This window comes from Chaetodon trifascialis, chromosome 10, assembly GCF_039877785.1.
Source record: "Chaetodon trifascialis isolate fChaTrf1 chromosome 10, fChaTrf1.hap1, whole genome shotgun sequence".
NCBI lineage: Eukaryota > Metazoa > Chordata > Actinopteri > Chaetodontiformes > Chaetodontidae > Chaetodon > Chaetodon trifascialis.
The window spans coordinates 21814460-21842157 of record NC_092065.1 but is presented as its reverse complement, the minus strand read 5'-3'; the positions used below and the strand labels follow the sequence as shown (position 1 = coordinate 21842157).

General features: G+C 42.9%; 1 protein-coding gene across 1 annotated transcript in view; it reads right to left on the bottom strand.

Annotated features, from left to right (window-relative positions):
• spire2 (spire-type actin nucleation factor 2) overlaps positions 1 to 25633 on the bottom strand; it is a 32371-nt gene extending 6738 nt beyond the window's left edge. The window contains exons 1-13 of the mRNA XM_070972208.1: positions 25140 to 25633; positions 14103 to 14146; positions 13551 to 13931; positions 11646 to 11726; positions 11354 to 11518; positions 10583 to 10669; positions 9486 to 9603; positions 8298 to 8464; positions 5508 to 5730; positions 2264 to 2391; positions 1337 to 1474; positions 1181 to 1248; positions 84 to 111 (exon numbers count right to left, since the gene is read on the bottom strand). Of these exons, the coding sequence (XP_070828309.1) occupies positions 84 to 111; positions 1181 to 1248; positions 1337 to 1474; positions 2264 to 2391; positions 5508 to 5730; positions 8298 to 8464; positions 9486 to 9603; positions 10583 to 10669; positions 11354 to 11518; positions 11646 to 11726; positions 13551 to 13931; positions 14103 to 14146; positions 25140 to 25437 (1926 nt within the window). The 5' untranslated portion in view covers positions 25438 to 25633. The remainder of the gene's footprint in view (positions 1 to 83; positions 112 to 1180; positions 1249 to 1336; positions 1475 to 2263; positions 2392 to 5507; positions 5731 to 8297; positions 8465 to 9485; positions 9604 to 10582; positions 10670 to 11353; positions 11519 to 11645; positions 11727 to 13550; positions 13932 to 14102; positions 14147 to 25139) is intronic.
• Between the last annotated feature and the right edge of the window lie 2065 nt (positions 25634 to 27698).

Here is a 27698-nt window from a genome sequence, read left to right as displayed (position 1 = left end):
CACAGAATCAAACTTCCAGAAGCAAACAGAAAAGACTGATGAATTGCCTTCATTGAACACATGCTAGCAGTTCTTGAAGTTACCTTTGCACTGCAGGAGTTGCAGACAGACCTGTAAGAGAAACACAAAGGAATAAACACAGATATATTCCTGAAGCTTGCATCAAAAAATAACCATGATTAATATGTGTGTGGGGGATAACTGGACTATTGATAATTACCACAGTCGCTGCTATCTATAATTAGCTTGAGTGCACGTCACCAGTGTTAATATTGTCAAAATATGTCAGTTTCGTAGCTTAAGATGGCAAATGAAGAGGCAAAACTTCATTCACGGGGGCTCATGTCTGTCTTTGAACAACAAGGCAGGGTCCCATTTCTCTTTTCATTTATAGAGCGTATGTCGTACGCTTACATGCAGCAGGTCGAACACTTGCATGACAGAATTGCGCTCACAATAGACTCTGTGCATATTCACGGGCCTGTTCACAGGAACCATTACTGCTTCTAATGTTAGCTTAAGAGTGTCGTCTGCCTCGAGCGGCAGCTAAATCAATCAGTTTACTTTCTTCCACGGTCCCGTCTGCTTCCACTCAGGAGCATGAATTATACAGAGCAGCAAGCTGAAAGCCCTTTACTACACATGAAGCTTTGTTTTGACACTGCGCGAGTATTTCATATGCTGTATAGCACGAGAGACTTAATATGCAAAGTAACAGTAAATTGTATTCAGCATCATGTTCACCACCATGGACAACCGCAGCATGTGCATGCACTCGCTCTGAGGTGAAGCTTTGGGAAATCCATGAGGAAGTTTTTGTAGAAACAAGGACATTTTATGTGAATTCGGGGATCTTAGCCCCCTAAACGCTATTTCAATATATTAGACTCAATTTCAATTTGACTACATAATTCTGGCAGCAAAGAGGCTTCCAAACAGTATGCAGAAGTTCATGATGTGAAATCAAATTTACAGAAACTACACTGATGAACAGTTAACTGAATAAATAAAATACAAATGGCGGTGGGCCGGGGCTACGGTGAGACTCATGACCTCACTTTTCCCTTGAATCTTGGCCGCGGTCCTGGAGCAAACCTCGAGTAGCATTTCGAGATAAACGTGGCACATGGATTAAACATTGCAGGCATTCCTCTGGTGAGATGAACGTTTTCTTTGATACCTTTTACACAGTAGACAGGTAGACGGCCATGAGAAGAGAGGGAACTTCACTCTGCAGCAGCAGCAAACCTGAGAGGACCACATACACGCTCACTGAGTCCATTCACTGTAAACACAGCACGATGACAAACAACAGCAAGAAGCTCCACTCTGTTACCTTTCCTTTCTTCAGGTTATTGTAGAGCTCTTTGCTCTGAAGAAACTTCTCCATGTCTGCTTTGACCAGCACTCGGCGCACATTGATGACCTCATCCACTGTTAAGGCGAGACTCTCCACAGGGTGGCTGAACTCCTCCTGAACGTGCCGACAGCAGAGGAAGAGGAGTCCATCAGTCGCACCCTTCATGCTTTAACGCTCAGCGGTTGTCACTGTTATGTAACTGTCATTTTGACATCTGACAAAGGCAAAGCATTGCATTGTGGGACTTTTTTGCAAAAACTAGTCTATGGATTATGAACACTATGTTATTTACTCCATTTAAAGCCTTTTTTAGGGCACTGTCGCTCAGTGTAATATGAAAGGTGTCCCTCCCTTTGCGGTTTCCCTCAGCTCTAATGAGGATTTTAGCGTCTTTCTACTCATTCTACTGTTCAGGTTAAATCTCACTGCTCTCATCAGCGTCTCTGGCTGAAGCAGGTCACTGTTTCCAGCAAAAACGCTTTCTGCTCAGCACCAAACAGCATAGAAAGAAAGCGACAGAAACAGGCACACATGAAAGTGCTAAATTTGAACATCTGCTATTTACAACTGGGAAAACTCCATCTGCTGATGAAGATCGTGCAATATGACGGTAAGCACCGGAACAGCTACTAAAGGGACCCTGAGGTGACATAAAATAAGTTCAACTTGTTTATTTGGACTTCTGATTTGTTCAAAGGCTTTTCTAAACATGCATTTCCACTAAATATTGGAACAGGTTGAATAATCTGGCTCAATAGTCTACAGTGGCAGATAATCAATAATAGATCAAGATGACTTGACAGGATGAATATTTCTGCACTGCAGTGCCTCTTCATCACCGGTGGGACCACTGAGACTTCACACGAAGCATCAACTCTGATGCTGGCTGTGATTCTAACGTACCATCCACTGGTGCTCGTCTCCGGCTCTGGAGCCTGACGTGGTTTCTGATCCCTCCGTGGTCTCGTCGACTGAACTCAGAGACAGGCGGGCTGGAGAGGGCAGCACCCAGCCGTGAACTGGGAAGGAAGCTGGGGTGGGGGAAATCGATGAAAAGTGAAAGAGACAGAGAGGGAATAGTGAGAGTTTATCAGTCAAACTAAATGCCACTGAATCAAATGAGGACAGCGTCAGAGAGTGAATGAGAGGAGGACACAAACCCCAGTCTAACAACTCCATGAATTACACATCGGTCTCTTTCATTCAGCTCCGTCTCAGATCTCATCTTTCAGGGTGCTTGTTGATCGATTCTAACACTGTCATGCATTATTCATCTGATTTCAGCCCATGCTGCTGCATCTGTGACTTAGATCACAGTAAGAGGGCTGCTCAGCGGCTGGTCTAAAAGAGGAGCTCAGTTAACCAGAGGCGGGTGGGGGTTCAGAGTGGACCACGCACTGGGTGCTGCTTCGGTCCTGCAAAAGGAAGGTGTCAATTTGGCTCTAATTGAAAGCAAACAGGTTAGAGAGGAAGGCTGGAACAGGCCGGTAAACATCACTGGTACATATAATTTGGATCAGCTGCCGATGACAGCCGGAGCTTACAGGCTTACATCCTCATTCACACACTGAGGCTGAAGAGCCCTCTGTTGGCAAAGTCAAGCACTACACAATAAATCTCCATCCAGCCATAATTCGGCCTTGTCTCAGGCTTGTGGCATGCGGCTGGGTGGATCGGCTTGCAGTCCATCTAGAGACTGAGAATGGATTGAAGTCAGGATTGTTTTTCAAATAATTACCTCTGGATAAGGACGGCCGGGCTGCTAATGCATGAATCATGGCGACTGAACGGATAACATCCTCCCCGTGGCTTACGTGCAGCACACAATTCAAAGCCATTAGCTTCTGCCCTCCTTCACTCAGACTTTATCAGCACATCTTTATATTTGATTAGAATCCATCACAAAACTCCCAACAGCTTTATGGCAGATGTAATCCCTGTCAGCTCCCTGTTAGCACGGGCTGTGAGGACTTTACCATGGTGGGCTGACACATTCAGCTCTTATTCATTTCAGTGAGGTAACAGTAATTTAATGAGGTTAGTGCTTGAGTTAGAAGTAGGACAGATTGGAGGTAGTAGGGACATAATGTCTCTATGACAAGTGACTAAAAGCATTAAAAACATTTTACATCCAATTGAATACATCTGGGAAGGGCTTGTGTTCAGTTAGCTTGTGCTAGTTAATACAGTTCCAGTGGAAGTGGAGCTGGAAACTTTAAAAAGGGTGTTTCTTGTGCATTCAGTCTAAATGTTACTGAGGGATGGGTTTGATGTCACTTTATGGCCAGGGTCTGCATAGAAACACCCAAATCTCCAGTTCCCCCATCCAAAAAGGAGGATAACGATCCAGACCATGCTGTGATATAACTGGCACGGTGTCTCCCTCTGTTGGAAGAAAATTAAAACTGCAGCAAGCGTGAATCATCTGCCACAGAGGGCCAAGAGTCTGCACGTTCTCACTGCAAACAAACACTACAGCAGCTGATCTCACTAATTATCTTTCTTTCAGCCAAATAAGAGAATCCAACCAGTATTATGAGCTGCAGCAGTGTTTTTGTGCAGACTGCTGAGTGTCAGTGAAGCCTGGTGGACAATAACTGGAACAGACAGAGTACGGCTGTGTTAACATACTTATTTGGCAGAAGACTTTCTGACTTGACATTGTAAGAAAAGCACAGGTGTTCCTGATAACATTAATGTTGGCTCTGTTCTGTTCAAATGTCCCAGTAAACCATGACAGTGTGGTGGGCCACCAGCAAACTGGATCAACTGAGATGGTTTTAATGTCAACAGTGCCATCATGTGTTCATTTATAGGGGACTTTATGTTTTCACTCATCACTCTTCAAGTAAAATTCTTCTTCTTGGAATCAGTGGGTCAGGGGGTCCAGACCTTTTCCGTCCTGCCCTTCCCGCTTTGGAAGCTGAAATACCATCATGCCCCTCCTCAGTGCATAAAGTGATTTTTCATATCCAGAACCAAAACTGCATTTTCTTTTCACTTTCCTTGTGGGTTTCTGGTGTGCAAACCAATCTTTTCCCAGATTGACAGAGGTTTTACACACAGAAGGCTCTCCTGCTGTCCTGACAGTGAACTCGAGCCTCACTACGAGCATCATCATATCTGGGATTTGATATGACTGCCACGTTTGCTCGATGAGCATCACCAGTTTTTCTTCTCTTCCCTGTCAAACATTTGTCCATCTTGCACATAACATGCTTTGCTTCCTGAAGAAATCTTGCATTCCTGAATCAACTTTGAAACCCATAAATCGTTAATTAAAGTCGCTTTTATCTAATAAGCACCTGGAAACAGTTATCCATGATTGATTACTGTCTTTCCTTGTATCTGGGGTTGACCCACTTCACTCTCTTTTGACTTCAAACAAAGAAAAGACAACACAGCCTTCCTGTTCTGGATCATCTGCACTGCTTACCAGACACATACAGAGCTGATTTTAAAATCTGTAAATTGGGATTTTTTTGCGAGACACTTCTTTCAACACTCCTTTTACAAATCTTAGAACTTATGGCCAAATGTTTAGAATCAAGGCCTCTTTCAGAAAAATCTGCAATATTTCACTGTGGATCATTCTGCCCTTCCTAATCAAATGTAGATGACACGCACAAAGCTCGTCCACGTAATCGTACAAAAATTTAACAGCATGCAGCCTCGAAGTGCTGCCATGGCCAGAATTCAGTGATAATTAGGGCGACTCACTCAGTGGTCATCAGTGGCCTTGACATGATACATCTCAAAGCATTTATCTTGACCACATTCATCACCGGTGATCATAAGTCCTTATATTCCCAACATGAAGGAGTACAGTTTTTAGATATTCTTCAAAAATCAGCATGACGGTCTATGGAAATCCAGACTTCTATCATCTTCTGAAATAACTATAATAATTTGGAGCCTCTGTAGAGATACGCACTGTCGGAGTCAAAACCCCCATCTCATGAATGTGTGAAGCAGTCAGACTCCGTTAACGACTTAAAGTCTGTGATATTTATGAAATTCCATGACCAGCTTTGATCTAAAATGAGTGCCCTGTAAATCAGAGGATATTTTGCTCTATATAGAGAAGTCACCACTCACAAACTGAAGAACTATTACAATGAAGATCAGTCTGCGTTTACAAACTGACCTCTGTAATTAGGAGGTGGCCTGGTGCCGGTCAGCGTCCTGGATCGCGGTCTCTCACCCCTCAGCCTGACCGCCCCGTCCAGCTGGGCCGACTCAGACAGCGAGGGAAGCATTTCTCCACGGAGCATGGCCAGGTCGTGCTCAGAGAAGGAGCGATCTCTTTTCAGAGGAGTGGGGGAGCTCTCTGCCCTCCTCAGCTCCCCATTGTCTGGAGAGTCCTCCTCCTGCAGTGGTGCAAGATGAGGAAAGGGAAGTAAGGGTTTGTAAAATAAGGAAAAGGTGAAGGGAAGGACTGAAGTCAACACAAGAATGTGCACATCATCTAGCTAATTGTACAGGATGGCTGGTTGGCCCCTCGTGAATGATGCTAACAAACTGAGGCTAGGCTAGCTGGCGACTCTAAACAGCCTGTAGGTGTGAACGGGAGCATGAGAGGTTGTTTATCTCTATGTGTCAGCCCTTTGATAAACTCCACCTAGTGGTGGATATATTTTGACACCCACTGAGTAATTTTGACTTTGAGCTTTGACCCTTTGAGGCAGCTGTAGCTGGTCGGCGTGGAGTGTTTGCTGCAGTGTAGCAGATTGAGTTAGCAATGTTGTGACGGCGCCTCTGCTTGGCTCACTCTGCTGTTGCTGTGCTTTTTGTCTCCAGTGCTGCAGGGCAATTAGCAGCTTTATCAGCAGCAGGGGACACACCTGGGCCCGGCGTGACTCCTACATACACGCCCGAGCAGCAACCAGACACTAAGCAGACCTCCTCACTCCATGAACCCCTGTGTTTTGGGTTTTTGCTAAGGTTTTTATTCTTTGTTCTCGCAGCACATTTTCACTCATCCACTCCCTGCACTGCTGACTTGACAGATTTCTCCCATCTGCTTGCTGCTTTTTTTTATTTTGTTGCAAATAAATTACTTTGTTATTTAGTTTACTCATGTGTCTCCCATTTTTCCCCAGTGTAAGCGCCAGACTGTGAAGTGAAGTCAGAGATAAGATAAGATATTATTGCTGTTATGATGCTAATTTCCACCAGCATGATAATGGTAATTGCCATTATGTGTTAGCATTTTTTCCCAGCAGCAAAGACACTAATGAATAATCACAGAAATTTCAGTATTATAGGAATATTCCATGACTACGCTTTGCTCATGTATGTTTGATGAAGAAGAAACAGACAGACGGGCTGGACTAAGAGAAAAAGGCCCAGTTAGAAATCTGTCTGCTTCTTCAGCACCAAGGACAGCGCCATGGATTTATCAATACACAGCACAGTCAGGCTACTCATATTTCAAGGCCAGAGACTCTAACCTGCACAAGCCTCAGTCAGATAGAGGATCGATGAGTTTGCCAGACTCAACTAAAATATTCAACTAAACAAACCCTCTGCTCCTGCACTCGCTCTGGTACCACAGGTTGGAGAGGGGGGCCTGGCAGGGGGATGCATTTTAGTCATGTTGCTAACAACGGGGGACGACATCCACCCTCATATCACGTACTGTGCAGCCCATCCCAAGCATAAGTGCTTTCAGATAATGGATGGATGGATAGGTTAAATTGCTTCAGACTGACTGTCTGCCCCTTTTAAATGTTAACTGGGTGTCTGTTTCTTTCTTTGTTACTGTGTCATTTAAAAATGTTTCTCACGATGAGATCCCTGTATTATGTATCTTGCGCACACGTGGGAGGATTTAAAGCCTTTTGCTGAATAATAATGAACGTTAACATAAGAAGAAAACTTCCCAGGTCACCTGAAGGCAGATATATGAACCACTTTTAGGAGACAGACACTCCAGAAAGTCAGCCAACAAAAACAGCAGTTTCCTAACTTCATACTGTCAGGTTCTACTTGGGTTGCTGATTTTGCCTCAGTATCCTCAAAACATACCACAAACAAACTCAACAAACAAAGAAATGCAAAACAGACCTCAAAGTAAACAGGAAGCTTTACTGGAGTACAGTACACGCTAAGTGATCGTTACACACCTGAATTCATGTTCCTGCTCAGATGAAAGAGGGCAACACACAAAATGCTGCTCCTCCAAGAAACAGAACTTAAACACTAATCTGTTGCAGTGGCAGGTGGGATATTACAGCAGAGTATGTATGAACAGTCTGTCCTGCAGTGGTGGAAGCAGTACTCATATTAAAGTAAAATACAACTTCTGTGGAATCAGAGTTGTTTTATTGGATCAGAATTATTATCGTATTAATGTCTGCATTACTTAATGTTGCAGCTGGGGCTCATTTGAACTACTTTATACACTGCTTGCTTGTGAATTCCCCTCTTATCTTATCTTAACCTGCCTACCCATGGCACCTTCTCTGACCCAAAAAGAGTACGAATGTCAAACTGAGGCTTAAAAGAAACCAGAGGGCACGACTGCAACAGTAAACACGTCTTTCCCCTTGGATGAAGCAGAAGCTCGTTTTGACCTGCAGCTAGCTCCCCCCTTGAGCCACTAAGGATATTTTCTAAAAGTGTAAGGGAGAAACACTGTCAAGTTTTGACAGCTGGTTTAACGTAACAGGAAAGGGGGGAGAAAGACACGATTTCCCAAGTTGCTGAGTCTTTGTGCAAGCGAGAAGAGGATTCATCCCAATCATTGTTTCACCTTCCACTCTGTGCTATCTTACAAATGCACTGAGGCATCTTAACCCACTTAGGCTGGGAAACAAAGCATGTGTTGCTGCGGAAAACAGCAGTCAGCCCTGAGAGATGGCAAAAATGAGTCCAATGAATCCTTTCCCCACCCTTCCGATATCTCAGCGTCGGAGCTCCTGCCTGGCCTCACCTCAAATATGTTCATCTCCTCCATTTCGGCCAGAGTCGGAGCCTTGAGCAGGATGCGAGGGCGGGATGACGGCCGGGGCCCGGGCTCTGACACGGACAAGTCGATGCACGAAGTAGATTTGACATTACAAGGACAAGTCTGAGCCAGGCAGGGCAGGGAGCCAAATGCTGAGGGAAGAGAAACCAGAAACACGGTCAGGGAACAAATAAGTCAGAAGCACTGAGATCAGAGCCAGACCAGCCAGGACCAGCAATCAGCCTCGGGCCTGGCTTCGACACCCCCTCCTGAGCTTCATCATATTGCAAATAAGAGAAACCTCCTGTCTGAAATGAGCTCACATACAACCGTGTTCTTCTACTACAGAGGCAGCAGTGAAGTCCATCTCTTCACCTGTATGGAAACTAGGAAAGTGGACTTGAGGTCCTGACAGGCTGGAGTTTGCGCAGCCTGAAGAAACACGATTATTCACGATGATGAAAAATACTAAAATGTGAAACGAAATTGGTGACTCAGGCTCAGTTCTGCAACTGGGACCAAAGTCCAATGATGGAAAGTATCTTGAACGTGCAAATAATTTAATTCACTTTGTTATTCTTGGATGTGTTTTTACAACCACAAAATAATCTGATTTTTCTTTTTCACAAATCACCCATAGCAGCTTTAAACAAATCAATTTGCTTTCTCTCTGCAAAGGCTTCTTTATCAGTGGCCCACACACTGAACGACCTTGATCTGTAAATAGCTGGTCAATATTTATGAAATGCGATTCCTTCTCCACATGCATTGCAGATCTGAATGGAAAGACGCTCTTGTTACACATGACGGCTTACAAAACTAGTATGTGGTACATAACTGTCGTGTGCCAGGCAGCAGTACGGAGGGTACAGACCACAGCCCTGATGTTATTATTCAGCAGGGCGACTGGTCCATCCACCTGCAGTGGCACATTTACTTTCTTTAGCACAGTGAGAGCATAACAGGAGTCGCGCTTTAAATAGAAAGTTCAGAGACAAGTATGACACAAGCAGCCACCAGACCTTATTTTTTTCCTTTTTACTTAACATTGCCATGATGGTTTTCCCCTGACGCCATCCAACTGTTTGTCTGGTGATGACAGGCTTTAATTTAATTATGGTGGAGTTAAAAAAAAAAGAAGAAGCAAACAGTGGTGACGGATTGTTCCCTTACGTCTGGAGCTGGGCAGGACCACAGGCCTGAGCTTTCTCTCCTGCTTGATCTCAGCCAGGACCAGGTCGTGGAGGGACTGCTGCTGCGGTGGAGGAGGGGGGAGGCTGCGCTCCGAAACCTAATGAGGACAAATAATTAGAACACATCCATACATCTGAGGAATCTAAAAGAGATGATGAAATATGTACATATATGCACATATTTTACCAACCACTCCAAAACCTCTGTGTTTGTTGACTGGACAAAGACTCTGCAATGAAACTCCTAATAACATGGCCTGATAAACTGGTGTAACTGTGATAAAAAAGGATTGTGACATATATACACAGGTGAATCAAATCACAGGACAAGTTCTTCTATGTAAGAAAAAGATTTAAAACAAATCTGTGGGTATGTACTTATATTTATATATGAGTAATATGCATTAAAGTACTAGAAGCTTATCTAAGTATGCATCAAGCATTGCAGTATTAGTAATGTTTCAGTTATCAGCTAGAGGCTGGTGTTAATGTACCGTGTCTGGAAAATGTTCAGTAATGTATACAGGTCTATTAATAATGGATACAAGTATCAGGGAGAAGCTGATGTTAGTAATGTATCAGCCTAAAGTAGTTATATGTGAAAGTAAGCTAGTATTAGTACGATAATGTTTTACATACAAGCTTGCATTGACATGGAAATGTACCATTGTTGAGGTTTTATCAGGGAAATATTAATTATAGTGCAAGATATTATCAGGGCATGCATGCATTTATAATTGGCTGCTTTTCTAGTAAGCTGTTATTTAACTTTGTAGGTTAGCTCGACAGCAATGCCAGAAATCTATGATCCAGGCTAATACTACAGTACTACAGGAGTTCAGTCAGGGTGTAGAACAAAGACACTTAATTGTCACATTAACCTCATTAAGTTACAGACAAACCTGCCTTATAAGATCATACAGCCCTATTTACCTTAAAAATAAAGCTTTATTCATCTTAGTTTCTAAGCAATTGCAATCTTCACTTCTTCTGTATGACACACTGGAAATGAAGAGAAACCTTGCATATTTGACTGTACTCTTCTTGAATTTCTATTACGAGACAAAACCCACTCACTGGTTTAAGTGGAGGTCTTGATCTGATGAAATCCAGTATCAGTTCATGGGCATTTCTCTTCACTCTGGTAGGAATGTCACCACCCACCTGGATAAGACAAGAAACACGACAGCAGCTGTAGCAGCGTGTCTGTAAATCATACAGCGAGATGCAGCCACGTTTGGATCCTGTACATCATGAGTTTACTATAGTCTATAATCTAGCTATCGACACATCCTGCAGCATACATTTGAGTCCACCTATAAAAATCAAAGTACAATATTCGCTCTCCTTTGAGCTCTGTTTTGGCGTCCACCAACTCTCGAAAAGAATTCTGTCCCATTAACTGCTTAACGTTCTAGTATGTTCACCAGCTGGTTGACAGGGCTGATAAGAGCTGCAGAAGTGAACCAAAAAGAGCTCAGTTTCAGGCTGGAAAACCAAAACAAGGAGCTAAAAGAAGGTGAAAAGCTCCACAGAGCCGAGGGGAACTGCAGAGTTGGGTGATGATTTTTTCTACAACTGCTGCCAGAACAACAGAAGGCTGAGAGAAGCCTTCATTAATATTTGTGTTCTGAGGCTGAATTATGTAATTGCCCGTGGAGAAGGCCTCAAGGTGACTGCCACATGCATGCCTACTACATAACCTTTTCTTCCTAACCAATTCCTGCACAGTATGTGGTGCAGTGGACTGCCTGAAAAAGAGGAAGATGGTGGCCTACAGACCCCTGGCTGCACTCAAAGTCCTCATGTCCCATTTAAAGAAAACTAAAACTCAGTCTCGTCTCTCACCATGACTTTGCGTAGCTGGAACTTGCGAGCTCGTATGTCCTGCATCAGCATCTCAAAGGGTGTGAGGCTGAACTCGGTGGGCAGCGGGTTGAACGGCTGCTCCTGCACCTTCTTCAGCTTCACTCCCTGCCTGAGCTCCTTCATCAGCTGCACCCACAGACGAGCCTGGGATGGAAACAACAGCGACACACACACATCTGCGCATGTCAACACAACAACACTGCCTTCTTCGGTCAAACACACTGTTGTATTGTCCTCTCGGTCACACTGTGCCCTCTTCGTTTAGTCTCACCCAGTCTCTGTGTTTCAGGGCGTCAAGCTCAGCTGTAGACCGGTCTTCCAAAGCTTCCTCTGTTGTGATCTTCTTCAGCATCTGTGCACCAAAAGGAAGAGACACATTTGACTTTTTTTAACAACAGCAAGCTTAAACAGTGACAGTGGTAACAGTTCAAACACTGGTTTGTCTGCCACATTGTGCAGAATCTGAAGCGGTTGTATTTATTAGACTGCAGGATTGTCATGATAAAACCCCTATGTGTGATAATTGCAAATTATTCTGATGGCAAAAGTCTTGTCTCTGTGTTGCTTTGAGCCAGTGTCCCTGACTCTCATCAGCATGCATTGCTGTCTCCAGCAGTTTCTTTTTTAATGATAATCCCAGTTGGGGGCACCAAAATTAGAAAAAAATCTAATTCTAATGCACACAGCGGTTTTAGCCTGAATCTCTGAACTAAAGACTTTATCTGGAGATTAAAAAAAATAATAATAATAATAAAAGAGAGATGTGAAATGTCACCAAGAAACCATGTGGAATACCATGTACACGTGAGGTTCACCACTTCGTGAACACTTGATTGTATGTTGTACAGCTCCGGTGCCTTGTTCCCAGATTCAGTAATTGAAGGCAATGTGGAGTTTTCAGGACTTGTGGTGCCATGGAGTATTGTTTTTATGAGACGATGAGTTCCATTTTTATTTGTGTACATGCACGAGGACACACATGTATAGACCAGATTCACATAGCAGCCATTTATCTCTGACACGCTCAGGGTGGGAAACTGAAACGCTGTTGAGGATAATATTGTACTGCTGTGGTCCAGACTCCAAGTCACATAAACGCAGGTGCCCCACAGTCCACTGTCTACATACAGTATGCCTACATACATAAGCTCCACAGTACAGAAACAGCTCTCCTTTGTGTGACAAATCACTTCTTACTGGTGACAGACTGTGGACGCTGCTCTGTCCTCCTGCTGCTGGGCTGAAGTGCAGCCTTTGACACCATAGAGCACAAAATTCTTATTGAGAGACTGAAGAGTGGCTTCCCCCTTATCTGGAAAAGAGGAAATCTTTTGTCTCCATCCAGGATTTTACATCACTTTGTATGTTACCCAATGGACATACATCCAGCTACACAACATCTCATTTCACCGTTACGCTGATGATACACTGTTATACCTCTCATTTAAAGCACAAAATCTAACCATTCCTGTGTAACAGTAAGTTAACGACTGGATGGCAGCTAACGTCAGGGTTTTGATCTTTGTTCCAGAACATCACAAAAAAAAAAAAAAAAATCCTCCCTTGGTTCACTTACTGCCAATGCCACAGTCTGTGGCAAAGAACCTCGAGGATACCTTTTCCACTTATCCTCTGAGCAGCATATCAGTCAATTAAGAACCAACTCCAAGATAAGACACGCTTCACTTTTACTGACATAAAGTCACACATGCTTTCATATCACCACACCTGTGACTCTCTTTTTACCTGTTTAAACTCCCACTCAGCCTCACAGTTGCAGCTTATCCAGAACTGAGCAGGTCCTGTCCTATCACTCTAATTTCAGCATTACGTCTACAAAACATTTTTACAAATTCTATTAATTACTGTACCACAAGGCATCTACAGTCTGGCTCTGGATTAAATTAAGGACCCTTACAGGCCAGTGAGGCCCCAAGATCAGCTGATCAAAACCTTTTCCACCCAACAGACTGAGAACAAGCATTTCAGATTCAGAGGGCACACATAGTGAGATACAGGCCTCTGCAGGCAGAAGCAATGAAAGTCCACTGAAATAAAAGAAAAGTAGGTCATCCATCTATTTTCCTATTCTCTCAATGTTCTCAGCTACTTTGCTATAAAAGTAAACGGGTGTTCTTTGTTAGGGGTTACCTTAACATTGACATGACTAACGTACCTCCTTGGCATCTCTGATCTTGACGAGAAAGGTCTGCAGCTCCAGAGTCTCTACAAACAGAGCCCTGCAGACAGCCTGGTAGTGCTCTGGAGCCAAGCATGGGTTGGCCAGCCGAGACGCACACAGCGACATCACCTGGCGGTATGTGCACACCGGCTTCATCACTCCCTCCTGCTCCTCCTCTTCCTCCTCCTCTTCCTGACCACTATAACCCTCATCTGTTGTACCGTTCCCAGCGGTGCTGTGGCCCTCTCCACCCTGGTCCCCCCCTGCCATGCGTTCGATGAGGTGCTCCAGCTGCGGGGTGAGCTCCCGCTCCTCGCTGTCGTCCAGCCCCCAGTCCAGAGCTCGGTAGATGGCCACACCCAGCGACTGGACCAGCTGGAAATTAAATTCATGAAGTATAAAATATAGTTTATGTCACCTTGTGAACCCTTTCGCGGCAACTAAAAGGTTTTGTAATCGCTGATACCTGAACCAAATTCAACGCATTTTTAGTATCACCATTTAAACTGTGAGGTGACGTCTGTCTCTTCTTTCTCTCTTTCTCACCTGACGCTCTGTAGCAGGTAAACAAGGAGGTTCATCAGTGGCATCTGAGGAGACAAAGGAGGAGACACACAATCAATTAAGCCTGAACTTAAAGGACAATTCTGAAGAAATAGAAATATGGCTCGATGCATTGTTGCTATCTACTAACATGGTCATTTACTAGCTCTCCTTGTCGAAAATTGTATTGCTTTCGTTTCAACAGCAGAGGGTGTAATCATAGAGGTCAAGAAGACAGACTTCCATCATCCTTTGCATGCAAGCAAAGCACTGCCAAAAATAAACCCAATGAGAAAATTAAGGATAAACGTGCCGATAATGAAAAAGAGATTGAAGATCCTCCATCGACTTTTAGATCTGATGTGTGGCACCAGTTCAGTTTTCCAGTTTCAAGAAATGACAATGGCAAAAAGTAAACTGACAAACACAACACAACCTACAAAAACTGCCGGATGATGGTCAACTATGCTACGGGAAACACAATGAGGTCTGTAATGAATGACTATTTTGATAAGCAATTATTCTGACCATTACCATTAAAGAGATTATTAATCAGATACAAGGACAAAAACTTTATCTTATTGTTTCCAGCATTTCAAAAAAACAAAATGTATTCCTTGTATCACCGTAAATACATTGTAAATATTAAAATGCTTACTCTGCAAGGCAAGTTCAGACAAGGCCAGTACAATAAAACAATGATAAGTAAAAAAGAAGTGAAATAAATAGACATCAGGGATTCATCAATGCACTGAGAATGAACAAATGTCACATGATTGCCTCACACTGTCAGACGGTGTGCAGGACACTGTGTCTCCCCACTGTTGTAGTCACTAAGTCACCTTCTCTGAGGGTACAGTAACAAAGCCCCTTTTAGATCTAAAGGCTGTGAGTTGAACCTTGTTCAGGGCGGCACTGAGAGCTGGAGGTGAAAACAATGCAGACGCACAGGTGCACCCAATCTGACTGAGGCTGGAAAACAGTCCCCCTCTCATTCTCTGTTTTTAACTGTTAGTTTAACAGTAATTCAAAAATGCCTCATAAGCAATACATATGTTACAAAAAACGTCACGTCTGCTATTGCAACCACATTTGGAGGATGTGCAGAAACAATGTGCAGATATGATCATAACAATCATTTCTTTGGTGCCATTTGGCCAATAGGTGGCGATGTAGCAGCATCAAATGTTAAACTCGTCATAATGTTCCTGTTTGTCATTTCGTTCCCTGAAAATGGGAGAAGGCGCATGACAAAACATTTCCTCCAGACCTCACAGTGTGAGTCAAAGGTCCTGTGTTCGACTCCCAGGCTGATCCAGTCGTTGCGTACTCTTCAACATTTTCAAGCCCTCTCCTTCTCTAGAACCATTCAATATGCATGGACCCTGTTAACTGCTACTTCTGACAATAATACTTCATTATTCTTCTTCATGCATTTTTGGTCTAACCAGTGTTTTCTGTTACTAATTACTAATCATCAAGTCTTTAAAGATTCTTGGCATTTTATTAAAATGAGGCTCGCTGAAACGGTCTTTTCAATGTTCTTAATTCTTGTAACTGTTTGAGGATATCAGTCGGTTTTATCTAATTTTTTCTATCGCTTCTTCCAGCTTTTTCTTATCCTAGAAATGCAGAATGGTGATTTTTGGGGTCAGTGTCCCGTTTTTCTTCTTTCATTAGTGAGCCTCACACATTTCGCTGCAATATAAAAGAATTAGTTTTATGACACTTTTAAAACTTGAATCTGTGTTTTAATTGGAAGGTTTGAGTAGCTGTCTTCTTATGCTGTAATATTCTTCCTGAAGTTTCTCCTGCCAAAGAGGCTAAAGTCTTCTTGAAGCACATTTCTTTTGTCAGTTTCATATGAATGTGAGCATCTGGCCAAACCCCAATAACAGAAAATGTACCTTCCAAAATAAAGCTTTTGAATAACAGCTGCTGCAGTAATTCTAAGAAGAGATTTATATTCATATTAAATTTGATTTGTCACTTCCTGCAGTTGGAGATATATACAAGTATTGCTTAAAAATCTTGCCTGGGGCGTGTGTAGATGCGTGTGTCGCTGACAGCCATGTTGTGAATTTTATAGCAATAATAAAAAACTAAACGAGTCTATTTTCAGTACTCACTAAATCAGATGTGATACTCCATGTGTCCCACACTTTTGGTCATGCATTATTGCACCGCAGCTAGGTTTAGCATGCTGTCACTATGTGAGAGTGAGTGAGTGTGTGTGTGTGTGTGTGTGTGTGTGTGTGTGTGTGTGTGTGTGTGTGTGTGTGTGTTGGGGGGGAGTAAAAAAGCTCTTTCTCCCAGCTCTGATGTCAGTAATGACACCCGAGAGGCCTGAAACTCCTCAATCAGCAGCTCTCACTGCAGAGAAACACGAGAACGGACGGACAAGAGGAGCAGGAGACGAAGACAAAGACAGAGAGAGAAGGAACCTGTGGAAACAGCAGGAGAGAGGGAGAGGATGAAAGGAGGGAGAGAGATGAGAGAGATCAGCAGAAAAAAGGATGAGAAATAGGGAGCGTAGGTGTAGACGTGGTGATGGGGTTGGGTCAGCCTGCCACAGCATCCTCCCTGTCAACAACAAAGTGCTGAGAGCAGGACATGAACCTCAGAGCGTCACTCAGCTCCCCATGTGAACACAGACGCTGCTTCACTCTGCAACAAAAGGCAGCAACTGACACTGAGGAGAGCGAGGAAACTCTTTCTTATGACGCCCTCCCCACAGGATTGAAATTACACGAAGCCCCGCAAACCTGTCAGACAGGTTCACACAATGCACAGCCGGGGTCACACAGTGGAACCAGTGATACCTCTGCCACTTTCCCACAGCTACAGGCCAGTAAACACAAAAGAGGAGAGGAATTTGCAACGAAAACACCACCGAGAACCCACAGGCTTCGATTTTGGAAAGAAAAAGAAAAGAATAATCCAGTGAAAACAGGACTAGCAGTCTTGTTTGTGACTTTGCAAAGCTAAATGCTAATGTCAGCATGGCAGCAATATAACGTGATAAAGTTGTAGCAAGTGTTACCAAGATTACCATTTTAACTTAGCCTGACTGTCTGACTGACTTAGCCTGAGTGCTAACTATGGCTAAATAATACTAAATGTAGTCTGTCCACATAACTCCCAATTTGCTTTATGGTGCACTACATCTGCTTTGTGCCGTTTCATTTGAGCGTCACCGTGATGAAGAAAAATGATGAAATCTCTATTTGCTCACTATACAGTACACCAATGGGCATAAACCAAAATACTGGATAAATTCAAAGTTAGATCAGATGATGGTGCCAAAGGAAAAGTCAGAGCATCACCACAGTCATTATAGTCAATACTGAGAAGTGCTGCCTTCAAATGCAGTTGTGTGGATGTGGAAATTTTTCACCATTTGTGACATGTATGCTGACGTTTTCAGAAATGGCATGTAAGTTCATTTATGTATGGCATATTATTATGTTCTTATTTCATTATGGGCTTCTTTTCATAATTTTATATTCTATTCGAGGAAAATGCTGATTTTCCCGGCAGCCTCATCTTTTTCCTCTGTCATTAAGCCTTTGAGTTTCCTGCATTAGCCTCGGTGTCTTCTAGACAGCCACAATAACGTCTATGTTGCCGTTGCTTTGCAGCAGGGTTCTCACGACTTAACCACTTGAATGCCGAGCGTGTTGTGACTTCCGCAAGCTCCTGAGTTTCATTTGAAGGCAGTACATGAAGCAAGGTTCATCCAAGAGTAGCAGAAATATTTCAGTCTGGACCAAAGAAGGGGAACCAACCGACCGACCAAACATCCCTTGAGCAATTCCACAATATGGCTAAAACCAGGGGCGGTCTGTCAACTCTGCAGTCTGACTCTCTGAATGCTCCTTCACACCATGAACCGCAGCGTTCCTTCTCATTAGCCTTAAGTCACACATAGTTCATCCTGTTGAAAGACGGAAAGTATTATATTCTCCAAAGATGGACTTTGCCATCTGTTACCATGGTAATAAGGTAAGAGAGACCAAATTCAAAGAAACCAAAAAGTGACAGAGGGGAAAAAAAAACGGGCTGAGAAGAGAAGAGCCAGTTAAAAATGAACAAGAGGGACAGAAAGAAATCAGAAAATAAAATCATCACGAATCATAAAATCAGTCCGTCAAGCTCCTGAAGTTTGCGGACGAAACCACCGTCATCCGACTCATCTCTGATGGCGACGAGTCCGCCTACAGCTGGGAGGTTGACCAGCTGGTGACCTGGTGCAACCAGAACAACCTAGAGCTCAACGCTCTAAAGACAGTAGAGGTGGTTGTGCACTACAGGAAGAACTCAGCCTCACCTGCCCCCATCACCTTCTGTGACTCCACTATTGACACTGTGGAGTCTTTCTGCTTCCTGGGAACTATCATCTCCCAGGACCTCAAGTGGGAGCCAAACAGCTCCCTCATCAAGAAAGCACAGCAGAGGATGAAGAAATTCAATCTGCCAAAGACAATGATGGTGCACATCTACACAGCAATCATTGAGTCCATCCTCACCTCCTCCATCACTATCTGGTACGCTGCTGCCACCCTAAAGGACAAGGGCAGACTGCAGCGTGTCATTCGGTCTGCAGAGAAGGTGATCGACTGCGATCTCCTGTCTCTTCAGGACCTGTACACCTCCAGGATCCTGAGGCCTGCAGGAAAGATTGAGGCTGATCCCTCCCACCCCGGACACAAACTCTTCGAGACACTCCCCTCTGGCTGCGGAGGAGGCTGCGGTCCATCAGGACCAAAACCTCACGACACAAGAACATTTTTTTCCCATCTGCTGTCAGCCTTATCAACAAGGCCCGGAGCCCACACTCCACCTCTGCCTCTAGTTGTCACATTGACATTGCCATAACTCTATGCGTTACATTAACGCTCAGCTTGGATTTCCTTTCTGATTCTGATTCTGATTGTGAAAAAGCAGGAACATTATCTCTGAGTACACATCAGGTATTGTAGGGTGCAGCACTTGCACCTTCACCTACGTGTCAAGTCAAACTTGACCTTTGCACATTTTTTATAAATCATTGTGAGTGCATTTACTGCAGGAGAGCCATGATCAAGGGAAATGAAATCACTAAGACAATAAATAAATTCTAGAATTATATGTGACATGAACTGACTGCTGTGCGTCAAAGCTCCTCTCTGCTTGACACACATTTGGCATGATCTCTTCAGTGATGAGTGATGCTGTGATGGGAAAACCAGAGCATTGTGTTTCAACATGCTGAGCCGTCGAGATAAAAACAGCTTTTTGTCTTTTATGTTGAAAAACGCAGTTGCCATTCAGTTGATGCGAGCTTTCTACCTGACCGGGGCGATGTGTATCTGGATTTTGACTTCCTGCTGGCCTTAAGTGCACTCTGTCCTGCAGTGTCTTTCAGCAGCCTTCAAACAGAACAGTGAGCAGCTGACTGAGGAATTACTGTGAACTGTTCTTTAACAATTCCAAAAAAGTTGGGATGCATGTGTCAAATGTGTAAAACACTAATAAAACTGCAGTTTTACTCTCAACAAAAATCTCAGTTTATTATGACCTGATGAGCAGAGATGAAACAAACCATTTGATCTTCCATCTCCACCTGCTGTTTTCCGTTTTTAACCAATCATTTATCAGCAAGAGTGAGTACAAATTCTCAATTCATACATGCATCTTTCTCATTGGATGATTTTTAGTTCCTGTGTGGTGTGTGTCATAGATGTATCATATGCAGAAAAACAGATGCAATTACATGTATATATGTTCACTCTCTTTAAGGACTAAATCTAATGTTAGCATAGCTTAAAGCTCTCTGTGGCTTCGGGGCACGTTGGCGATTAGCTTGCCTTGCTCCCTTAACAAAATGTTAAATTTACAGTAAACATCAGCTCCTTCTAAAAGATCAGTTTGCATTTCTTAAAACTCATAAACAGACACTTAAATGTGACTTTAAACAAACTGCAATTTTCAATAAGCAACTAAGCCTAAACTACATTTAAAATTCTTTCTCATCACTGTAAAACAGAGTTTGATAATTTGCTAATCCTTTTCATATATACTCAATATAAAGACGATATATTTAAAGTTTGACCTCATCAACTTCATTGATTTTTGTAAACACAAGTCGGGACAGGAGCAACTAAAGATGTGGAATGATCCAAAAACACCTGTTTGGATCATTCCACAGGTAAACAGGTTGATTGGTAAAAGGTGATAGCATCATGATTGGGTATGAAAGGGGCGTCCTGGAAAGGCTCAGTCGTTCACAAGCGAGGATGGACAGACGTTCACCACTTCGTGAACACATGATTGGATGAAGGATGTTACTACATGGACTTAGGACACTTTGGTCGTTCCAACTTCTTTGTCATCAGGGTTGTAAATCTCACGCCTCCCTCTGTCTGTTTATTGTTCACAGACAGGATGAAGCCACGGTAGTGCAGGAGGAAGACATCCAAAATTGGATAGATGACAAATCAGGATCATTTCACACACTCATATTGTACCAACACAGTCTCAAAGTGAGCACTTTGGAATATGGCACATTGCAGCTGCAGTGCAACAATCAGTTTTTATGAGGGACAATATGATTTCCATTAGACCCACTGAGTCATAAATGTATGAATGAGGCTGAAGGTACTGTGCCATTAAAGTGATCTAGACTCACATAAGGACAGTGCTGCTCTTGAAATGGGATGGGACGAACGTCAAAGTTCAATCCTCAGTTTTACAACAAAGTTTTCCATTTGGGTTCATACCAATGCACATACACCGCTGGCTCATGTTAGCAGGACAGCTAAGAACACATGTCCACCTGTGCCTGACCAGTCTCTCCACCGAGCACACAAACTGGTGTTAACCCTCCACCAAACTCCTGGTAAGACAGCGGGGTCTGTTATGATGCACGATAAAGATACAGGATAAAAAAAATTCAACTATGTATATATGTACAGATTACAAAAAAAATTGTGCTATTTTTATGAAAAATCTACCAATGTTGAATTGCACTTAAGAAAATACTGTTGCATAAAAAAAGAACATTGAAATGCACGAGTCATGAAAATGAGCTGAAATTCAAAGAGATGCTCGAGAACAACATAACATTACGGAGTTTGGGGAATATTTCATATTTTCTCAATACATGCCAGCATACCCAACGTCCATTCATTTAACTTCACTTGTCCTTCTGATTATAGTGGCCTTGACTGTACTTGCTTTGCCAAGTTGTTTGAAAGAGCATTGTGCAATAAAACATTGAATAAGTTTTGTTTTTTGAAATTTTGGAGATAAAAAAGTTTACCTTTTTTCTTTTTATCCAATTACTAATTGATTAATCAAAGTAATATCCAGTAAATCTTGACAGATAAAGCGATTATCCAGATAGCAGTTAGATGCAGCTCTACTGTAATGTTTAGTTTGAATCCCCTACACTGAAAAAAGTAATCACATTACTAGTAATAACTAATAATAATGTACTGTGTGTACAGTTTGCTGCTCTGCCCCAACAGCTTGAAATATTGTGCATAGCTCAGTATTAACTACCAAAGTGAGCCAGATGGCGGTTTGGAAAATAACATTTCGGCGTGACGAGAGCTTATTGCAGCGCCGTGATTCAGTGTGATTACAGTGCGGCTGTTTCAGGTCACTTTTGCGCTCTCTCTGAAGCGGGAACGGGCCGCGGTCACTGCAACAGCTGATGTCAGTGACGTCAGTAAACTGCACACACGCACTTTTCACTAACCGGGACGGTCGCTCATATTTCAAAGCGAAGCAGAAAAATGTTGGTGCGTCCAGCTTTTTGCGGACGTGGTGCTGTATGCTGTATGTTGTATGTCTTCATTTCCTGATCAGACAGTAGAATGTCGTTTTGGTGAACGGAGTGAATGTGCAGCATGTCAGTGAGGATGAGACGCTTTCCTCTGGTGCAGTGTCCTGATCCATCAGGTGTCTGTTTGCATTAAAATGCTGTGGAGTGCAGCTCACATTTGGATTCACATGAACCTCCTCCTCCTCTGCAGACTGTTGTACAACCTGATGAAGTTCAGATTTCAAGGGAATTAGGCTGCTGTACTGTAAATACTGTGCTACAATATACAGTATAGTAACATTTCCATATGAGGTAGCATGTAAACCCTCCAACACTCACTCAGACCGTCACTTTAAGGCAGTTTAGAGGTGAAACTCTGCACTTGTTTCTAGCGATTGACAGAAATCAAATCGATCAGCTGCAGGTGCTTTATTGCTGCATTTGATTGAATTGAAGGTCAGGCGAATTAAATTGTTAGCAACTGTAAGTTTTGCAGAAAAGTTTGTCTTGTTTAAAGAAAAAAAAAAACATTCAGATCTGAACATTTCTGTGCCTTTTTTCATATTTTCAGTTCATGTCTTTAAGAGAGAAAACATTTAATTTTCAGCTGGTTATTGGTTTAACATGTGGGGAACAGCTCAGACAGCGCTCTTGGCATTCTGAACTACATTATGAAACCCAGCAGCCTTAATATGAAATGCACCTAAGTGACTCAGTGATGTTGGTTGGTGTCTTCTTGGAGGAGATGAGGTGCTCCACCTCTGACACTTATTGTAAATGTGTAAAGATATGAGATCCCCTCACTCGCTTCAGTGCTGCAGTAAGTGGTCCATTCTTGGACCTTCCCAGACCGGGAGGGGACAATTTTATCCCCTACAGACATGACATAAATGTGCTTTTTATCATTTACTTTTCTTATTTATTGTTATTTGGGCAGAAAAATATGAGCGGCATATTCTCAGTATCTTCTGTAGAAACATCAGATCGAACAGATCTGCTTTTATGAGGTAAGATTTTGATGTTGTACAATAACATTTTGTGTTATTTGAATACACTGCGCAGACATTTAGAGGTACAGCAGTTCAATCTATGAATGAGGCTTTTATTTTTGTAAAATTAGGCCCAGTGCTTTTGGTTAAACTCTGCATCGGTGAGCAGTACCATTGTTGATTAATGTGGTCAGCAAAAATAAATCAATAAAAGTACTTATTAATAGTGAAGCTGGGACCTCAGATTATTGTAGGATATTAAAGGTTTTCTCTGTAGTGCAGCGGTCCAAAGTTGGTATGATGTTTTGGGGTGGATTCAACCACCTAAAGTCTGCTAATGGTCCTCTAGCTAACTAGCTGAATTAATTATGTAGACAGCCTCACTATAATAGACTCACCTCATGCCGGTGAAGGGATTACCACCACTGTTTACATATGGGATGTGTTTACTTGCGGACCAGCAGAGCGTAAACCAACGCTGACTGCAAGGATAAACAGCTGTGCTAATGAGAGCTAAACACATCCTCAGTGAGAGCTGAGCACTCATGATCCCAGCAACTGTTCAATGACACAAGTAGTATTATAATCAAATATGCTCTTATGGGATTTAGGTCCCTTGGAGAAGTTTTAAGTCCAACTTTAACAAAGCATGCATTTGCAATTATCAATAACAACGGTTTAAGATAGATGCCATCCTGTTACCAAGCAACATGCAGCAAGAATCTCCTGGAGACAACCTGTAAGCTTCTTCTATTAGATTCTTTAACAGGTGCGGCACAGCTGTTACCAGGCGAAACAGCACAAAGGTGCATGTTCATTGGGTTGTGTCGTCTCGTTTCATAGACCATCCTTTTTCACTGAGATGTGATAATTCACGTTCCTGCTTTTCTCTACATTTCTCGCTGGCGGTTTTAATATTCATAAGGACTTCTCTGGCCTCTCGGCAAGGACTTGGTGCAAAATGTACTCATATTCTGCAGCTTTAGGGAAAAGGTTGAGCAAAAGCAGCACATAATGTAAGACACGTGAGGGGATTTGTGTGACTTTCAGCATATTCTGTGCACTAGGCTCCCAGCGGGACTTGAATAAAACATAATTTTGTGGCAATAATGGCTGTATTTGTTCGAGACCGTGGGAATAAGAGGTGGAAAAGTTGAGATTTTATTCCAACAAGTGCTGTGTGGTTTATTGGATTTATTGTAAAGTGGGTCTCGAAGCTCTATAAGCAGGTAGCCTATATAAGTTCAGCCAAGGCTTGGGAATATTTCAAATAAAAGCTTTTTTAAATCAAGCCTGGTCTGAAGTTGTCTCTGTGCCGGTCAGACTTCTGGAACAGGTTTCTTGGGCCCAGTCCGCATTGAGAACATAAATACTTCACATCCAGCAGGAGATTATGCAGGTACAGGCTGAATTCAGCGAGGGAAACAACCAGAAAACTGTGTAAAATCCTCTGGGGCGCCATCCACCCTTTGAAGCCTCCAAAACAATCTTTGAAAGAGGGGATGTTCGGGTGAAGCTGCGCTCTATGAATAATTAATCACTGATACCGGCATAACACAAGTCATCCTTGTTGGCATCGCGAGTGCGACAAAAATAGAGACTTAGCTGTCCAATTCAACAGTGTTTATTAATGTAAGGGAAGCTCATGATTCTACAAAATTATCCAATAATCGATCGAAGGTCGCTTAGGCAGGTTTATTATGTTGCTTACAACGGGACAGCGTATCAGGATGTTCCTGTGCACCAAACTCTGAGTGAAATTGTAATGATTTCATGAGGCATTACTTTTAGTTGAAGGTTCCTGCTATTCCTCGTCTTACTGGCACAGTATTTTTTGTGAAACACTGGCAGACGTACTTGAGTTAAAATCGGATATGGTCAGCCAAGCAGGATGTAGTTTTAGTAAATTTCTTTACACTAACAGTGGTTCGCTGTTTACTTGCCGCCTGTCGCGAGGAGTCCGCCGGACTAAGACAGCGGGAATGAGACGGACCAGTTGGAAAAAGTCAAAATATTACTAGAAGACTGCTGATTCGTGGACATAATGTGACGCCGAACTGAAACTTCGATGCTAATATTCAAAACACAATCTTTCCTCAAACTGTAGGCGCTAACTTACTTTGTGCAGCACGGACACATTGTTAGATTTGACTTTTTCAAGCTCGAGTTTTGTGTCACAGCTCCCACCAACAAGCGACAGGGCGGACGGAAGTTGGGGGCATTAACGGACCGTTAACCTACCGTTGTGTCGGGGCTCCTGCTGCAATGACACAGTTCCGTCCCTGTGCAGGAGGATGGAGGACGGGTCCTTCACACGGCTGACTCTCCCAGCCGGCGGGCGGGGCACCCTCAGACCGCTGCAGCACTGGTAGCACACCGCCCATGCCTGCTCCTCGTTGATGGGCTGCTCGTAAGACTTCAGCACCTCCTCCAAAGACAGTTCCCGGGGCTCGGCCAGGTCCCGCGCCTCGACGCGGTCCGTGTGGGCGGTTACTCGCGGGTCCCCGTCCTCAGCGGTTCTGTTGGTGGATCTCGCCATGGCTGTGATACCGTGGTGCCCATCCTTCAGTCGGAAGGCACCGAGGCCATTTATGCTGTCCGCTGACTCCTGCTCGGCTCAGTCTCCTGTCCTCCTATTGACGTCTACCTCTCTTCAACTAGCGCAGCTGCACCTCGTTATCACAACACCGTCAAAGGAGACATAAATGAACACCCTACTTCCGGTCCAAGTTTTCAAAAGTAAAACCACTTTTAATCAACACGTAGCGTTATTGTGAGCAATGTTAAGTCGCCTGTCAAAGTCAAATACAAACATTATGAACCTCAATTCAAATTACTGTCCTATTATACATATGAAGCACACTGTGAATGTTTTCAATCTTTTAATGGCTACTATTGAGATGCTCTTGAGCAAGGCAGTGACCTACCAATTACTCCAACCAAGTGCCAGAAAACAGTTTAAGTCTCATATTGTTTCACCTCTTTAAACTATGTAACAGAGAATTTATCATAGTCTAACCTGAACTTGTTGTGTTTTCAAACCTGGAACGTATTCACACATCGGTACTGCAATATTTTAAATTTAGTATAGTACATTTACTGGAATCGGTGTACCTATATTACTGTGTTCCTCAATATATTTCGACAGTTTTTATGTTATATTTCAGACACATTAAAAATGTTCAATATTACTATTACACTATTAATATTACATTCTTTTTCACAAATACCAGAAAGTAGGCGCATGTAACAACATAATTTGTTGTCCCTTTTGTGCTTTTATTTTGAAAGTAAAGCCACGACCCTTTCGATCGTGGGCTTGCTAATGCCAGCTGACTTGACTTAGCTCGTTGCCATATCAGCAAATGAGAGACACGATTGGATCACCGGGAAAACGTCAATCAGCAGCCGGTGAGGCAGAAATCATCCTCCTGGCTGTCGCATTATCCACCAGCTAGTCGCCGGCAGGAGAAGAGGAGTTCTAGAAATATTTAATTATGAATTAGTTCTATGTGATGGCATATTATAGGATCACTGTCATCATATACGATCGCTCACATTAAGATGACTGTTTGACTGCAGGTGTCCCACGTCTCCTCTCCCCTCTCGGCTGTTTTCCCCAGTGTCAACCACGAAGGATAAAGGAGAACTTCCGATTCCAAAATACAGGCTGTATTGTGATCCACCACGCTCCAGCATTTCAATAACGAGATGCAGTAGAAATTTCAAACACCTTATATTATATACAGCTCACCAGCACTGGTATTGGACAACGTCAAGCTGCTTTATATCATGCTGTAGACATTTTAGGTAACCAAATGGAAAATGGAATGGAATGGAATGGAATAAAGGTACCTGATCAGTGATCATATTCATGATTCGTGATCATATTCATTTTACATTTTGCATTACATGCAATATGTTGTCAGATTACTTTGCTACCTTTGTGGCATCCCCTGATTTCCCTTAATTGAATTGTTGGTGAATTTAATAACATTCAGATGACTGAGATTTCAAGCTGTCAGCAAAGATTTTATTGAAAGGAAGCTGCTTGTCCTCGAGTGGATTTTGACTTTGGGCATGAATGCAGTGCTTTTCAGCAGTCAACTGCCCAGGCCTGGATGTTGGAGTGGTCATGAATACACCACCATGGAAAGTGTCTGAAGTGATACCTTCAAATAAACTGTGTTCAAGCTGCAATGGATCACTTCTCAAGCAAGTTTCTGCTTGGCAGTAATAAAAAGAAAGATGTGATTTGTAGTAAATGGTGTCCTTGAATGACAAAAATAAGAATTATATTTGATCCTCCAGTAGATTATTTTTGCAGATTTTCCTGATCTTAACCCTCACTGCCAAGATAGCAATGAAATATAAACCCAAATCTGAGCTTCTGGTGCCAGCACAGACGCTACAACCACAGTCGCCAGAACTGTTAGAAGCCCGGAAAAGCCTTGCTGAAGTGTAAGTGCAGCAGTGTTTTCTTTAGAGGATTATCCAGTGAGAGGCAAGAGCTTGTCTTCAAATGCCATCTTAACTATCAGTCACAGATGCTCTTTCCTGCATTCAGCAGCTTCATTTCCTTCACATGCCTTACATTTGCATATAAAGTTATCAGTGGAAACAAGCATATACACAAAGTCTCACAAATGAAAATAACTATAGCTACAATTGCCTATAACACAAATATGCCTTTGCATGATAAACTGGGGATTGGTGTGTTTTTATGTGATAATATTTGGAATTAACAATACGATCACTTGATTTTGTTAGGACAAGTTGTATGTTTCAAACTACCATCAG